The 16,890-nt window shown below is 34.5% G+C and overlaps 1 protein-coding gene across 2 annotated transcripts in view; it reads left to right on the top strand.

The window, feature by feature from the left end:
- LOC148956476 (palmitoyltransferase ZDHHC18-B-like) overlaps positions 1–16,890 on the top strand; it is a 72,589-nt gene that overhangs the window by 14,151 nt on the left and 41,548 nt on the right. For both annotated transcript variants that reach the window (XM_089095432.1, XM_089095424.1), the window contains exons 3-4: positions 2,179–2,339; positions 13,209–13,376. In XM_089095432.1, the coding sequence (XP_088951558.1) occupies positions 2,179–2,339; positions 13,209–13,376 (329 nt within the window). The remainder of the gene's footprint in view (positions 1–2,178; positions 2,340–13,208; positions 13,377–16,890) is intronic.

Here is a 16,890-nt window from a genome sequence, read left to right as displayed (position 1 = left end):
CATGGTTATCTCCAGTAAGAACACGTAGAGAATTATTTCGTAGACTTCCAAGCTGACGAAGGTGAGTTAAAAACATAATTGACTGCGCAAGACAACTATATAGAAGATATGGATGAACAAAAGAAAAGTAAATCAATCTCATATTATCTTTTGGGAAAAAGTGCTTCAGCTTTCTCATCATACCAGCATTTCTTAAAACCTTGCTACTAACACCTGAGATGGGTTACTTGAAGCTAAGGCACTTGTTCACAATCATCCCTAGATACTTAGTCGAAACTTCTTGGGGCAAAATATCTTCACGGGACTGTATTTTTATCAATCCAAGGGTAATAATTGCTACTTCTCCTGCAAATTACAAAATGAGCTTTGGTGGGGCTTAGCTGATATGGTTTTGTGTCGATTAACAAACCTGTTAATCCACATCTACTTTTCAATGTTTAACATGCCAGTCTTAAGATTCTGTATAAGCAATTCCTCGTTTTTGCAGCAACAGTAAAATGCGTGTCCTCAGTATAATAAGGTAAAATAGTTTTTCGATGTTTCTATTTCACTACGATTTAAATCAAAAGACAATCCTTTGATAACATTTCGCAGGTAATCAGTGTATATGAGAAACAGTAGGGGCCCCAAAACTGACCCCTGAGGAACACCGAATTCGACACTTTTAACTTGCGTTTTAATTTCTCCGTTACTGACAAACTGTTTTCGATCTTGAAGAAAAGATTCCAACGGAAGGAAAAAAAACGCCAAGAAAATCATAATTCCTCAGCTTTCCCAAGAATATTCCCTGATCCACTGCATTGTAAGCTTTCAAAATGTCAAAAAAAGCAAAAAAGACAGATGCAACTTTTTATCCTTGGCCCAGAGTATCATTTACAAAAATCATCAGAAAAAAAACCAGCTTGATCTGTTGACATTGCTTATCAGAATCCAAACTGAGTGTTACTAAAATAATTTCTTTTCAAGAAAATCAACCGTTCTACCGCTAATCAATTTTTCAAAACTCTAGACAAAACTGCCAGCAATGAAATAGGCAAATTTTTATCTCCACCCTTAAAAAGCGAAACAACTCTAGCAATCTTCGTAAAATCTGGAGAAACACCAAATTTTGGACACATTAAAATTTTGAATGTATTAAACATTTAAAACATGATTAATATTTTAACCAGGTAGTAAACATTATCTGATCAGGAATGATTATTGCATGAAAACATTGACCAGTTTAATGTTCTAGTAGAAATTATTCATGTTGAATTTCACTCGACAGGACTGAGTAAATATTCGTTGTTGTTTTTTTTACATGGAAAAACATTAATTCTTCTGGAAAGGCATAAAATTACGAAGATTTTTACGGTATTCAGATGTTTAATGACAAAGCCTCAATTAGTGAGTAATATTGCAAGAAAATTCGGTCATGTTCAATAGAAGTCCTCCCAATTTACGAGTGCGTTTGAATAATGTATGGAAACTTTAATTAATTATATTTCCTGGAACAGTAAGATCTGATGGTGGAATAGTTCTAAGAATCAGGGAAACTATCAATGTTGTTTCTGATTCTAGACAAGTCACAGACTTGGCTGATTTCCTATTCTGAGTACTTTCCCATCATTAAATTCAACGTGCTGTACTTCAGAAATCACCTTTACAGAAAATGAATAGTTCTTTAAAACAAATTGCCTTTGTTCGAAGGGAGTGTTCGATTCATAATCTGTAGTAGTGAGTTGGTCTTGGATAGAGTTGTTAAATGCTACTGAAGTGTCACCATGAGAAACGTTTATGAAGCTCAAACCTGTACATTTATCACTGTTGTGATTGATATTTTACGCGTGCTATCTTCAAAACTGTGAATTCCTTGTGATCTCCCGACCAATTGTCCGAAATGTCTTATGTTTTGTATACCCGTTAAAAGTGGCTTCAATTATGTATAGAAATTCCCTATTTTATCCAGTGCAGATGGAATAACGCATTCATCACATCGTTTTTCGCAGAAAGAAAAAACCCTTTGTAACTTCAGGCATTATAATTGACAGTTTTTTACTTTATTTGACATTGTAAAGTAATTTATAACGTGACAGACAATGTAAATTGTACAAGTAAAATATTATCGTATTCCAGGTATGCCCTCAGTTTTTTGTATATCTTATGTGTCAACCCGTTAACTCGTTTCCTTTATTTCAGCTGCCCTTACCTCACAATTCATCTTTCTCCTGTAATCCCAGTTATCGCTGGAGCAATGTTTATATTCGTCTTATCTTCTTTGTTTCGGACAAGTTGTATGGATCCTGGGATAATCCCAAGAGCTATTGGTGATGAAGCTGCCTATATTGAAAGGCAAATAGGTAAAATTGAATTATTAGAACAGTTTTAATGAAATAGACTGGAGGCGTGGAATGCACAATGCACTACGACTTACAGAAGTGAAGCAGAAGCTTATGGGGCAATAAAAAGTTTTAAAATGATTAGGATTGAACATCACAATTCTCTGAGTGGCTGGAGGGGGGGAGGCAGGTATAGTCAAAGAAAGAATGATAGTAGCATCATTAGGGCTATGAAACATAAATGCCTAAAGTGAGCTTTTGTTGAGTTTTGACAATATGTATTGAATTTAATTGACCAAAAGGAATTCAATGAGTTCTTCTGAAAAAATTCTGTTTCATGCAAAATTAATTTACAAAAATATTTTATTTCCATTTTCAACTTTGGTGGGATTTTTTAGTGTATTCGAAAAACGCATTCCGATTTTGTATCGAATCTATACGCACCGTATACATCACTAAAGTCATACCTGTATATGGTGAGGGCTAGGGAACTGTCTACTGTTCAAAAAACATGATGGGTGGTTGAAAATGTTCTTTTTTGTGTTTCCACCTCTCCCTCCCCTCCAAAGGGTTGAACCTTGGTACAACTATGATTAAAATTGGTCTATGTTCAAGATTATTTCTGTCTTGTATTTACGGGGGCACATGAAAGAAACCTAGGTTTGCTTTATGGTACTAAAGTCCTTTAAAAGGAAACTTTGTATGGCACACCCAGGTCTGGCTAATTACAAGGTTTTCAGTTCAATTGCGTTACTTTAGCTATGTTATGAGGAGGAAGGAGTTACTCTTATAATTCTATTCTTTTATGTAAAGAAAATGCATCTAAATGAACCCTTCATTGTCAAGGTATAGTTATATATAAATTAACTTAAATGAATCTTATATATTTGTGGGCCTCCTTAGCGTTTAGAGTACCAACAAACACTCAAAATGAAAACTAATTCTTTAAAGTGGTTAAGTGAAAGGTTGCAACACAACCATATACGTTTTAAAAAATTTGTAAAAAACTGTGAGTTCAATTTTTTAAAAGCAGATCTTCCATTTTCAGTTTATTTTTTTATTTTTTACACACGCCTGCCAATTTAAAAAAATAAAAGCGTGTCTTAAAAATCAGCAGAAAATGAGCGAAAAAATACCACCAAGGAGCTCTGGAAAGCGTAACTTTCCCGATATGTGTAGCAGTAGGAAAGCGCCACCATTAACGGTAAACTGGTTAAATATCCAGTGATTGGATGAGTAAATATAGGCTAACCCTTACATCTTGTTACCAAACAGGAATTGAAAGGAAGTTTGTGTATCATGGAATAGCTAAAAATCTTAAGCTAAGCATCTTTTTTACTATTAAAATTATTCAACCCTTCAAATTATTAGTTGTTAACCTACCTATAAGAGCACCTTTTTTGAAAGACCAATTATCCAATTTTGCCATATTTATCCTTCCCAAATATTTATTCCAAGAATTTGACGTTTATTGCTTGTCTTGTATCGTATAAAGCAAAAATATTAGATTTATTGTTTCACTTCTGAAACCAATAAAAGAAATGAAGACATGACACATTCAAATTTAACAAAGACATATCGAAAGTGCTGTTGTTTCTCTCTTTGCTAATTTGACTAGCGGCAGATGCAAGATAAATAATTAGACTACTGAAGAGAGGATAAGTATGAAATATTGCGTAATGAAAAACTCGATACATTTCTTTAAATAATTTTATTGCAGGTTTCTGCAACATCTTTGAATTTTAAGTGCGAAAAGCATTATCAAATGAATTTACCGAATTAGTTTCCGAATATTGTTTTTCACGGTTCGGTTTGGAAACACTGGTAAAACTTTTCCGAAAGAAAATGGAGCTTTAATATTTTATAACAACCGAAGAAAAATTAATGAAAATTAGGTTTTTCTCGTAGAGATAGACCTAAGATGGGTTTAGGTAGCAAAAACTATTCTTATTTTTGATGTCCTTGGTAATTAAACTTTCGACTTTTTTCATTTCGGTACTTGAAGGAGGGTTGTTCTGACGCAAAGAGCAATGTAATATTAAGAGAATTTTGTTTTATCCCTATGCTTCTAGAATTAAATTAATTTTTAAAAAAGGAAGTTTTTCTGAGGGAAGTAAAGAGCGAAGTTGAAAATTAAAACGAACAAAAAGTGTTACTTCACAGCCTAACTAACATATATCAATAAAACTAGTGCATGCAAATAAATCAACTGATTATCCCTGTGTTTGTAAGATTATAGAAAACTAGCACTTTACTGAAAACACAAAACAATATAGGAATTTTGGTACGGTAAAAGTAAACCTTTTAAGGACACTTTTAACAGTATAAAAGTAAAGCATTTTTTTACTGTTGCTTTTTTTCTTTTCTTTTTTTTCGTATAACTAGGCATCACTTCTGCACAATGAGTTCAGTTCAATGATTGACTACCCTCTTGGATCTGAATAGGACATTTCATGATTGTTTTGTAGACAAGTTCGAAGTGAAGGAATCTTGTTAGTATTAGGACTACAGACTCGCTTTAGAATTTGTATCAACTTAGTTCTCCGTTTTATAGAGAGAAATAATTGGATTTCCAGACTCCATTTTACGGTTGATACGTTCTTTATTTTGAGTAATACTAAATGAGACCAAGTTGTTACCTGATAAATCAATCTATTATTTTATATGCTGTATAATGACTTTAAACTTATTATTTTTATACCAAGGTTTTTAAGATAATTTTAATTGTATACTGAAAATTACTGATATCACAGCCCCTGTAGGACTATGAAAAGCGTTATAAATTAGTTTATTGTTGTGAGGCTACGTATTTACTTTGAATCCTAAACCAATATTCTTGTTTTTATACTTGGCTTTTGTGTTTTCAGTAATGCGCTAGTTTCCTGTAATCCTACAAACATAAGGAAATATCACCAGTTGATTTATGCAGTGGTCTTATATATATATGTTAGATAGGCTGTGATGGAATAATTTTTGTTCGTTTTAAGTTTCAACTTATCTCTTTATTTCCCTCGGAACAACTTTTTTTTAATTAATCTATGCTCTTTTTTTATTAAAATTTAATTTAGAAACAACAGTGCTATGACGTTTTTTTGTTTATACGGAATAGTTTCTGTTCGCTTTAAGTTTTAATGTTGGTCCTTGGTTTCGGTTGAAAACTTATTTTTAATATAATTTCTAATCGTCTCCAATCTAGGGGAGATAAGAAATCTCAACCCTTATTAAGGAGCTGAATTAGGAAGCCGTACCAGAATTGAATAAAAAAAAGATTAGAGGGAAAAAAAATCAAAACATAGTGTCGTTTCTTTTTTTTAAAAAAAAAGAAAAAAGAAGAGATACATCTTTAATTCTTTTTTTTTTTAAGTTAGTCACACTTAAGGTTATCTGAGTGATATCGACATGTTTGCGAAAAATTTTGCTAGCTCAACAGAAATGTGCCTTTAAGCTTCGGGAAATTTTGGATCGGTCCCTAAATAAAAAGCAGCTCATTATTCAGAAACGAATGGATATATCGAAAAAAGACCTTTTCTTGTGAATACACCATCTATCGGAATTCAAACTAAGTTTGTTTTCATTTCAAAAATTTGGTGAAGAATTACCCGAATTCTCCCACAGAACTGTTTTCATTTGTCTGCCTTCCTCTTTGAATGCACAATCTTACGTATGGAGAGAATACTACGGTGGAATTATCAAGTAAATAATTTGAATAAGTAAGTATAACAATAAATAATCCTTCTTTTAATATACAACTTTGAGTGGTTCCAGAACTACATGCCTACACTCCTCGAACCACTTAGTGGCAAGGGGTTGGGGTTAGGGGCGTAATTTACTATGGGGCAGAGGGGGCAAATTCCTCTCCCAGACCTCAGTTCTCCTCCAGACCCCAGTTTCCCCCCTCCCAGCTGAAATTTAGTTTCTCCAAACATGTTGTCCAAACTAAGATAAGCCTGCATAATTCAAGCATCCACTGAAAGAGGTCAGTTTTCTTTAGTACATCTTTACCTTTTTTATTACTATAAGGCTAGTTTTTCAGTTTTCTCTGCCATTTTCACTTGATTTGAAAAAATTGGCTTCCACTTTGACCTCCCCTCCCCTCCACAGGATTTTGACAAAATTGTGCCACTCGTTGGTGTAAGAATATAGGGATTTACCAAGAATAACATTGCAAACCGTAAACTAAATATTCCTTTTGGAATAAAAACGCTTGAAAAAATAGCTTCAGGGGACATGCTTTAAAAATGAGTACATCACATTTACAAAAACAGTGAAACCATAGAAGTGAAATTATATAGAAGCTAAAACAGTGAAATTATAGAAGGAAGAAAACCATAATTGGAAAAAAAACACTTTAGCAGGAATTGAACGTAAGACCGTCTATTTTTGAAGTCAAACCCTTTACCAACAGAACCACGCCTCTAATAATGCGATTTGATATATTTGTGCTTTTACCTTAATTGTGTAGCTCATTAAAGGGGCTTGGAGGAGGAACATACGACAGTTGTTCTTGTAAACCTCCAGCTACGGGTTTTGGACCATAATTATTACAATGATGATTTCATTTTATACTTCCAAAATTTTCTACTTAAGAAGTGACATCAAAAATATTGTCTTTAGTGCTATTAATTAAAAAAACTTTTTCCACAAAACAAGTTTTTCAAAGAAAAGTATGGAGTTTACTCCATTATTCCATTGGTATCTCCAATGGTATCTCCAATATTGGTATCTCCAATAATCTCCAATGGTAGATTATTTGATTTTATTTTTGCTCAATTTTTGTTTAATGGAATAAACTCCCTCCCCTAGTATGGAGGGGGAAAACCCCATATTTGTGCTTTTACCTTAATTGTGTAGCTCATTAAAGGGGCTTGGAGGAGGAACATACGACAGTTGTTCTTGTAAACCTCCAGCTACGGGTTTTGGACCATAATTATTACAATGATGATTTCATTTTATACTTCCAAAATTTTCTACTTAAGAAGTGACATCAAAAATATTGTCTTTAGTGCTATTCATTAAAAAACTTTTTCCACAAAATAAATTTTTCAGAGAAAAGTGAAGAACTCTATTAAACCAAAAATGAGCAAAAATAAAATCAAACTGCCTACCAAACTTGCAGATACCACAAATCAGTACTGATATATAAGTGAAGCCTTAAATGAAATGAAATTGAAGCAAATAGCCAAGTCACACTCGAAACTACCGGAAATTAACATGATTAGCGGTTAAAACCCCTATGCCTTCCTTAGGCCAGAACATAATTTGCACTTAACTGAAAAAAATATAAATATTTTTACTTTTATAACTTTAATAAATCAAATAATATTAAGATTTTGATTACTAAATATCAGTATATGTATATTAAAATGATAATGCACATTCATTTTATTTTTTTCATTAAAGTGCAAATTTTGTTCTGCACTTGAGAAAACGTTAGAAGTTGGAGGCATACACGTGTTAATTTCCGCTTATTTTGAGTTTGACTTGGTTATTTAATGTGATTTCTGTTCGATTTGGGTTTAATTTATTAATCGAAACTGATTTGAGGTAGTTTTACGCTTGGTAGATTATTTGATTTTATTTTTGCTTATTTTTTGTTTAATGGAGTTCTTTACTTTTTTTTGAAAACCATATTTTGTGAAAAAGTTTTTTTTAATTAATTTCTGTTATTTTTGTTTTGACATATTATTTTCAGGGAAACATAAAATAATGCTTTAAATCTTTTCGTTTTTTTTTAAGAATTTATATTTTGGTCTGCTATCTGTGTGCTGAAGAAAAATTTTCAGCAATTTTTAACAACATATACCTTTTTAAAAATCTGGACACAAATAGTAGTGATTAATTTAGTATCATACCTCCTCTAGTTAACTTGAAATGGAAAACTTGATACCATTCGCAAAAAAAATCTGTTTACTTTCTTTGATAGCTTGCATACACTTGCGCTATTTTGACTTGGTTAAATTTTAAGAGCAGAAGTAGTATCGAAAGATTGAACATAATACTCTCAATCATTTTTGGGATACTGCTAAGATTTGACTTATTGGGAATTAGTATTAACACAGTGCATTTTCATTTAATCTTATGACATCATTTAGTTTTTAAAAATAAAGACAAATGGGAGGGTGGGCGTGGGGGGATTAGTTTCCCTCCGATCACTCTCGGCTATTAAAAAGAGCATCAGCCCTTTCTAAGCCATGTTTTTTAAGTAAGTACCGTTTTGCGATTCCGCCGCCGCAGCGCTACGGTTGGCGTTCTGTGCATGCGCGCTGGTTATCTACATCTCTTGTCTACGCACTGACGCCATTACAGTCTGATTCTTCATTGTATACGTTGTTTACTGAGTGTTTAAGATGCCTCCGACAATCGTGAGTCCCGCCGAATCGGAAGTACGGGCTGTTATTGGATTTCTTAGTGCTAAAGGCGTAAAACCGATCGATATTCGTCGTGAGATCTGTCGAGTTTACGGACCTAACATTATGAGTGATGGAATAGTAAGGAAATGGGTGAGAGCATTTAAAGATGGCCGCACAAATGTGCATGATGAAGAACGGAGTGGGCGTCCTTCAGTCTTTAATGAAGAGTCTCTTTAATGAAGATTTGGTGCAGAAAGTGGAAGAAAAGGTGAGAGAAAACAGACGCTTTGACAAATCAATCAACCATGACATCATCTGTCACGTCTGATCAAACTGTTTCCTATTCCTGGATCATAACATTCGCTCCGAGCGTGCACTTGACCAAACAACAACAATAAATCAAATGATCATGAACGAAGTGTCATTGACCCACTTTGATTAACCACGTGTTCTCCCTAGGGACTCTATGCCCATATATGGTGTAGGGTCACGAGTCGGACCCCCCTTTCTACTCACTAGACCCAGCTTTCCCACGAGACATGGCACCAAAAGTGCCGTTTTTAGTGCTATTTGGTACTTAGGGATGGCAAAATTGATTAAAAGCACGTAGATCCGAGCAATAGCTTTCAAATCAGCCATTATCTCTCTGAGAAGTTCTGGTAGCGCACTAGCCTCTAGCTTCTCCACTTGAGACATGACATCAATAGTGCCATTTTTAATGCCATTTGGCACTTGCTGGTGGTAGAATTTATAAAGAAAATGTAGGTATGAGAAATAGCTTTTAGGTGATCTTTTAACATCTGTCTACGATGTTTTTGTAGCCCGCTTGCCCCACCCCTTGAAAAATGGCACAAAAGTGCAATTTTTAGTTCCATATGGCACTTGCAGATGATGGAATTTATAAAAAGCACGTAGATATGAAAAATAGCTTATAAATGAGCCATTAAAAATCTCACTGTGATTTTTTGAAAAACCGCTAGCCCTGGAGAAAAAACGGGAGACAGATCAGTGCTACCCATTCAAAAAAGTAATTTGTCTTGTTGTTCAGGGTGGGGGACTGTAATTTCCCTGTATGAGGTTTTCGACTATGCTGATTCCAAAGGTACAATTTTCATTTTGATCTAACTTCATTTTCGAGGGGTTTCATGCTTCTTTTCGAAATTACCATAAATTTCTTTTCGCAATAAACTTTTATTTTTAATACAAACGGAACTATTACCATTCCTGAATCAGTGTCAGATGACATTTTTTCACTAGGCAGTTATTTTCTAAACACGTTTTTTAACATTTGGTTACTATGGGCTGTTGTTCGCTCTTTACTAGGTTGGAGCTACCGCTGCAACCATGAAAGGTACATTGACTTGTATTTACTTTCAAAGACAAAACTTTCAGTTGAAATACATTGATAGGCGATCAGTAAACAAAATACCTACGATTACCAACTGCCTATAGTTGTTGCATCCTAAAATGCGTTTGAGAACGTATTAGTTAAATACTTAAAAAGTCAGGTTTCGGTGGGGTTAGAGCCCTCTCCCTCATGTATGGGATAATTTATGTTCATTTTAATTTTTAATAACCCTCTTAATATTCATTTGAAACATCTTGTTTATTTGTGTTTATTATTACACATAGCGTAAATCTCCGTGCCTGTCACACAGTGTATGTACATTTTTTATTTTTTATGGGGAGGAATGTTTCCGGGAGAAATCTTCATGGGAAATTTTTATATGGGGGGTGATTTCCTAGCATAATTTGAAATACCGTCAGAACTTCAAATAGAAAAACTAGTTTTTTCAACTGAAACTAAGGATCAACATTAAAATTTTAAACAAACAGAAATTACTCCGTATGTGAGGGAGGCTGGCCCTTCCTCAGCCTTCACTCTTACGCTAAAGTTAGATTTTTTGTCGCAATTCTTGAGAAAAAAAACTGCTCAAACACAAGGGCCGTTGAATTTGAATGAGAAATATTTTTAAAGAACTTTAAGACTTTAACGTACAGAAAGAGGGTTGACAAAAGGTAGCCCCCGCAAATAGGGAATATTTTCTGTTCGTTTTAAGTTTTAATGTTTTAAGTTGTAATGCTCACTTGCTTTTACATGAAAAAACTTCCTTTTTTATATTTCAAACAGTTCGTGATAGCGAACTGTGAGTAAGGAGCCACTCGGCCTAATAGTACCCCAAACTCTTAAAGCCGAATTTTGATAACGATAGATACATCGAAAGAATTGGCATTTTATGGTGGAAACCTAGGACCCAGACAAACATTTGCCTGATTTTGAAAAAAAGAGGGGGAAAAACCCCAAAAGTCAAGCAATCTTAATTAAAATCAAACCATCAGATGCAGCATATCAGAGAACCTTGCGGTAGATGTATTAAGCTCCCATCTACAAAATACTGATTTTATATTTTTGGCTAGAAAGATCACGGATATGTGTTTATTTTATTTTCATTTGTTTTTTTTTCGTATTTTTTCGGGTGAACGTATAAAAAATATTGGATGACAATTATTCCCTGTCCCCCGCTCCTCCCCCCCAGACATGTTATCAAAATTCTGAAATATCAATTTCATTCAGCAATTTCATTCGACGAACGCGCTCGCTCTTAGCGCCCCTCTGATAATTAGATTTTATATTGTGAAGCTAAAAATGTATGCACATGAAGTTATGTGAATGTATAGTAATATCCGCCATCCTGGCCACTTCCTTGCAGGGAAGCTATAGCACAATAAAGATAAAATAAAAATGGCGTGAATAAAATAATTGCAACAAAATCTATTTTTATACAAGTTTAAAGGGAAAAACTATCTTATAAACATTTCCCAACTAGTTTTCGCACTCTCCAAGATGCAATGAGCTAAATTCACCCTTAAGTTGTTGTAGAGAAAAGTAGAATAAAAGATTTCAGTTTGTAATAATTTCTAGAAAAAATGTTTTTTGCATCATTGTGGCGACACATAATGGATATTATTGATGATCTAAAATATTGTCGGATAAGGGGTGGGATTGAAAATACTTGGAAATGTATTGACTGCCTCACCGCGGATTGGGTCTCTTATTGTGTATTACTTGGTATAGAAACTGATGTCATCCAGCTTTGATAATTTCCATGTATAACTAGCTCTGGAACACAAGTTTCTTGTTTTTATGAAGGTAGGCCTATTTCAACATTCTTTTCAGCACGATTATCCGAATGATTTCGGATGATATTATATTATATTTTACTTTTGTGCAATATAAAGGATTGTATAATAACTTTTAAAAATGAATGTAACCATAAGAGCACGGTTTTAGAAAAATCATTTTTTCAAATAAGAAGTTTGTCTAAATCAAAGGTAACTTTTGTGCAGTAACAGTAGTAGGCCTAAGGTAATAATTTATTACATATCAAAATACGAAACAAAAATCAGTCAGCTGCATCACCAGCTAACTTGCGAGGACATTATACTAAACAATGACAACGAAAAATAGAAAAAATGAGTAGAACTAACCAAACGACTTAATTTTATTGTGATTACGAATTGAGCTTTGGGGGGGGGTTAAAACAAGGAGGTTTCGTCCCCTAGTATGGAATTTATTCGATAATTAAACTCTGAAAGCATAAATAATGGAAAAGGAAAGATCTTTGCTTTCCTTTCAACGATCGAAATGTTTGCTTTCAGCCGCTATAGCCACACTCTAAGCAATTACCTCGTGTTAGGCAACTGTTGATAGAAAGTGGTAAGAAAAAGAAATAAGTTATTATCTATCAGGAACCTGGTAACTGTGTATCGATTTAACCTTGTTATTGCCACTCTTTAGACAGAGGAGAAAAATAAACAAGTCTAGCTAACGGTGACACCCACCATGAAGGGGTCAATTTACATTTCTCTGCAAACATTTCATTGTATGGATGATTATTAATGAAAGTCTCTTAGCTGCTTCGGTTGTTAGTGTCATGCTTTATGATAAAAAAAAATTAAACTTCTAATTGTTCTTCAGCTCGAGGCTAGCGATCATGCATTTCAACCCTTAGCATGAACACTGAAAAAAAAACTTAGTGATACATTGTCTTTTGTAGGATTTCTATTTCAATTAGTGTTTTAAGTCCCATATCTGCGACTATTGCAAGGAATGTCAAACATACAATCTTTTCTATTCTTTGAGAGTTTCCAAACCCACTAAAGTTATTTGATTACTTAGTCGTCTTTAACCAGGATTATTTTGGAAAGCAAAAGTTTTTCTTCTGTTAATTTTATATTAAATCTTAAATTTACTTCAAGGATTTTACTGACCCAACTATAATGATTTGGTACCATGGATGTAAACTGTAAAACAACAAGAAATACTGAAAAAAAAACAAGGCTAAATATGTATAGTCGTCTTTTTTGTTACTCCTCCTGTACGAAGAGATAGTCTATAGATATATCCCTACCACTTAACTTGTGAATGTGTAGTGTTCTTGTGCGTTTTCATTATTGCCTGCATTGTCACTTTGATTCCTTGATTTATCTTGGTTTGTTTGCTAAAAGTTTTTTTCTTGTATTATTGCTGTATTTTCAGAGGTTCCCAACAGCTCTAACTGTCAGCTTTCAGCACCTGTCAGACCCCCGCCGAGAGCTAAGGAAATAGTTGTGTTTGGGCAAGTTATAAAACTGAAGTATTGCTACACTTGTAGAATATTTCGTCCTCCAAGAGCTTCTCATTGTTCGATATCTGATAACTGTGTTGGTAAGTGTACTTTTTTTTTCTTTTCTTTTTTTTCTTTTTTTTGTGTGTGTCATTTGAATACCTCTGACATTTTCTTTTTTGGAAAAGTTCTGGAATGATGCAATATGTAGTACCGATTCAATGCATGGCAGAAAAGGGTCTAGTTAACCTGAATAGCGCACAATTTTGATTGCCAGTTTGTTATGAAGTTACTGGTCGATGTTCCGTATAGAGATAGTTTGAACTATGAATTACCATATAGACTGTTTATACAATAATACTCGATGTTATTATGAATAATAGTGGCGTACCGACCATTAATGAAGATATGGTTATTGGATCTTTTTGGAGGTAGAGGTCTTCTGTTTAAGCTATGTAGGTCTTCGATAGACCAAAATAGCTATCGCAGGAAATGCGATAGGTCTTCTGATTAATCTATAGAAAGGGGTTTAAAATATAAAATTACAATTTCCATGGCAAACTTGCACTTGGTCTTGCGTTTCGTTCTTAGGTAATATTGTCCACTAAATAGATACAAACATGTGATAACACAAAAACATAGCGCGCCAGAAGTTAAGCTTGTACGAGGCAGCAGCAAAACATGAGCACAAAGAATGTGAAAGCTGAAGCACAAGGATAACAACCACGTGGAAACAAGTAAAAAGTCAGAGTTAAAGGAAAAGTAGCATATCTGCTGATAAGTTTAAGATCTTTCCTCAGTCTAAACGTCTAATGGCATTTTAAGCTTTTAGTGAAATGTTAAACAAGTCAGTTAGGGAAAGGAAAACAAATAGAAGACCCCTCAATTAAATGGTAAAAAGAATATAAAAAAGAGAGGGTTTGAAATCACGGTCTAAAGTAGAATAGAATGATAAATAGGAATTCTTTGATCCATTGTCGACGGCTATGAGGTGTCATAAGGCTGTAAGAGAAACTACTAATACTACTAACAACTCATTGCAGCACCAAGCCGCCTGAGGCCAACACAGCTACGCACGCTCCTCCTCCATGCCAATCTGTTCAAAGCCTCCTTTTTACACCCTCCCAGGAAGTTCCCATTTCCTTAAGTAGAAAGGGGGGTTCTACTCCGGTACGAACCACGTGGTTTATGGTTTTCTCAGTGAGAATGAAAAAACAGTATATTTTCACTTGAAAAAACAGGAATTTTCTCACATTTATGGTTGTTTCTTGGACGGTTATGAGTGTTGGTCAATTTATTTGATGTTTTTCTCGGATGTCAACAGTAATTTATGTCTGTTTTATGGTTTTTGTCAGTGAGAATTTGAAAAACAGGAACTTTCTCACTTTGATGGTTGTTTTCAGGATTATTGAGTCTAACATCTGGGGTACCGGAGTCAATGACCTAAATTTCCAACATGTCGATTTATTTGCTGTTGTTGTTGTAAGTGCAAGCTCGAGGCGAATGGCAATGTGTTCAGAAATAGGAAACAGTTAGATCACACGTGAGAGCTGGTGTCATGGTTGATTAATTTGACACGAAAGGGGAATTAATTTGTTGTTTCTAAGGGGAATTATTGATTCAAGAAAGGGGAATTAATTTTTTGTTCCTAAGGGGAAGGTGGGGAAGAGATATATTGATTGCGTAATCGAAGGGAGAGAATTCCAGAGAAATTGATTACATAATCGGTAGAACCATATCAGGAGCTCGTGAAGGGAATCCATTTATGGGCATAGAATGACGTAATCAACTAGGACAAATGGATTTCTGAGAAATTGATTACATAATCAGTAGAACCCTATCAGAAGGTCATGACGGGATACTTTTTTAAAGCTTTATAATATCTTTTCAGAACAAGTTATTTTCTTAATGTCCATTCTAAACCCATTTTACAAGTTGATTTGGGCGAAACTGTTTTAGACATTTTAGGGAATTATTTCGGCGAAACAGTTAGAGACATTTTAAAAGATGATTTTAGAAGATGTTTTAGAAGAGGTTTTGAGTGTGGTCGTTATAATACACAAGTTCCATTTGAACAGTGTCGTGAAATCCTCTACCCCAACCCCAAAGGGCTCCGATCCCCCTACCCCAACCTCAAAGGGTTCCGATCCCCCATCCCAACCCCGAAGGATGCCCCCGGCCCCCAAAGGTTTCCCCGGGCTCCCAAAGGGTCCCCCAGGCCCACCAAAGGGGTCCCCCGGCGTCCCAAAGAACCACCCAGCCCCCCAAGGACCCCCCGACCCCCAAAGAGTCCCCACTCCATTTTTTAATACTTTTTTAAGGCTTTATTATATCTTTTCAGAGCAAGTCATTTTCTTAATTTCCCTCCTAAACCCATTTTTCAAGTTGAAGTACTTATCTTTTTCACCCACAACTATACTTTACAGCTTTTTGGATACCTCAACACCAAGAAATACTTTTCAAATACCATTTCAGAGCAAGTTACTTTCTTAATGTCCCTCCTAAACCCATTTTCCAAGTTCTTTTCTTAGTGACCGTCCTAAACCCATTTTCCAACTTGAAGTACTTATCTTTTTCACCCACAACTATACTTTACAGCTTTTTGGATACCTCAAGACCAAGAAATACTTTTCAAAGACCATTTCAGAGCAAGTTACTTTCTTAATGTCCCTTTTAAACCCATTTTCCAACTTGAAGTACTTATCTTTTTCACCCACAACTATACTTTACAGCTTTTTGGGTACCTCAACACCAAGAAATACTTTTCAATGAATATTTCTGAGCAAGTTACTTTCTTAATGTCCTTCCTAAGCCCATTTTCCAACCTGAAGGACATATCATTTTAACCAACAACCATATTTTAAAGCTTTTTGTATACCTCAATACCAAGAAATACTTTTAAAAGACAATTTCGGAGCACGTTACTTTCTGAATGTCCCTCCTCAACCCATTTTACAACTAGAAGTTCTTATCTTTTTCACCCACAACCATACTTTAAAGCTTTTTGTATACCTCAACACCAAGAAATACTTTTCAAAGACCATTTCAGAGCAAGTTAATTTCTTAATGTCCCTCCTAAACCCATTGTTCAACTTGAAGTAATTATATTTTTCAGCCACAACTACTTTACAGCTTTTTGGATACCTCAACACCAAGAAATACTTTTCAAAGACCATTTCAGAGCAAGTTACTTTCTTAATGTCCCTCCTAAACCCATTTTCTAACTTGAAGTACTTATCTTTTTCACCCACAACTATATTTTACAGCTTTTTGGATACCTCAACACCAAGAAATACTTTTCAAAGACCATTTCAGAGCAAGTTACTTTCTTAATGACCGTCCTAAACCCATTTTCCAACTTAAAGTACTTATCTTTTTCACCCACAACTATACTTTACAGCTTTTTGGATACCTCAACACCAAGAAATACTTTTCAAAGACCATTTCAGAGCAAGTTACTTTCTTAATGTCCCTCCTAAACCCATTTTCCAACTTGAAGTAATTATCTCTTTCACCCACAACTATACTTTACAGCTTCTTGGATACCTCAACACCAAGAAAAACTTTTCAAAGACCATTTAAAAGCAAGTTACTTTCTTAATGTCCATCCTAAAC

This window comes from Artemia sp. Qi Xiang Cuo, chromosome 1, assembly GCF_049724085.1.
Source record: "Artemia sp. Qi Xiang Cuo chromosome 1, ASM4972408v1, whole genome shotgun sequence".
Lineage (NCBI taxonomy): Eukaryota > Metazoa > Arthropoda > Branchiopoda > Anostraca > Artemiidae > Artemia > Artemia sp. Qi Xiang Cuo.
This window is presented reverse-complemented; position numbering and strand designations above follow the sequence as displayed.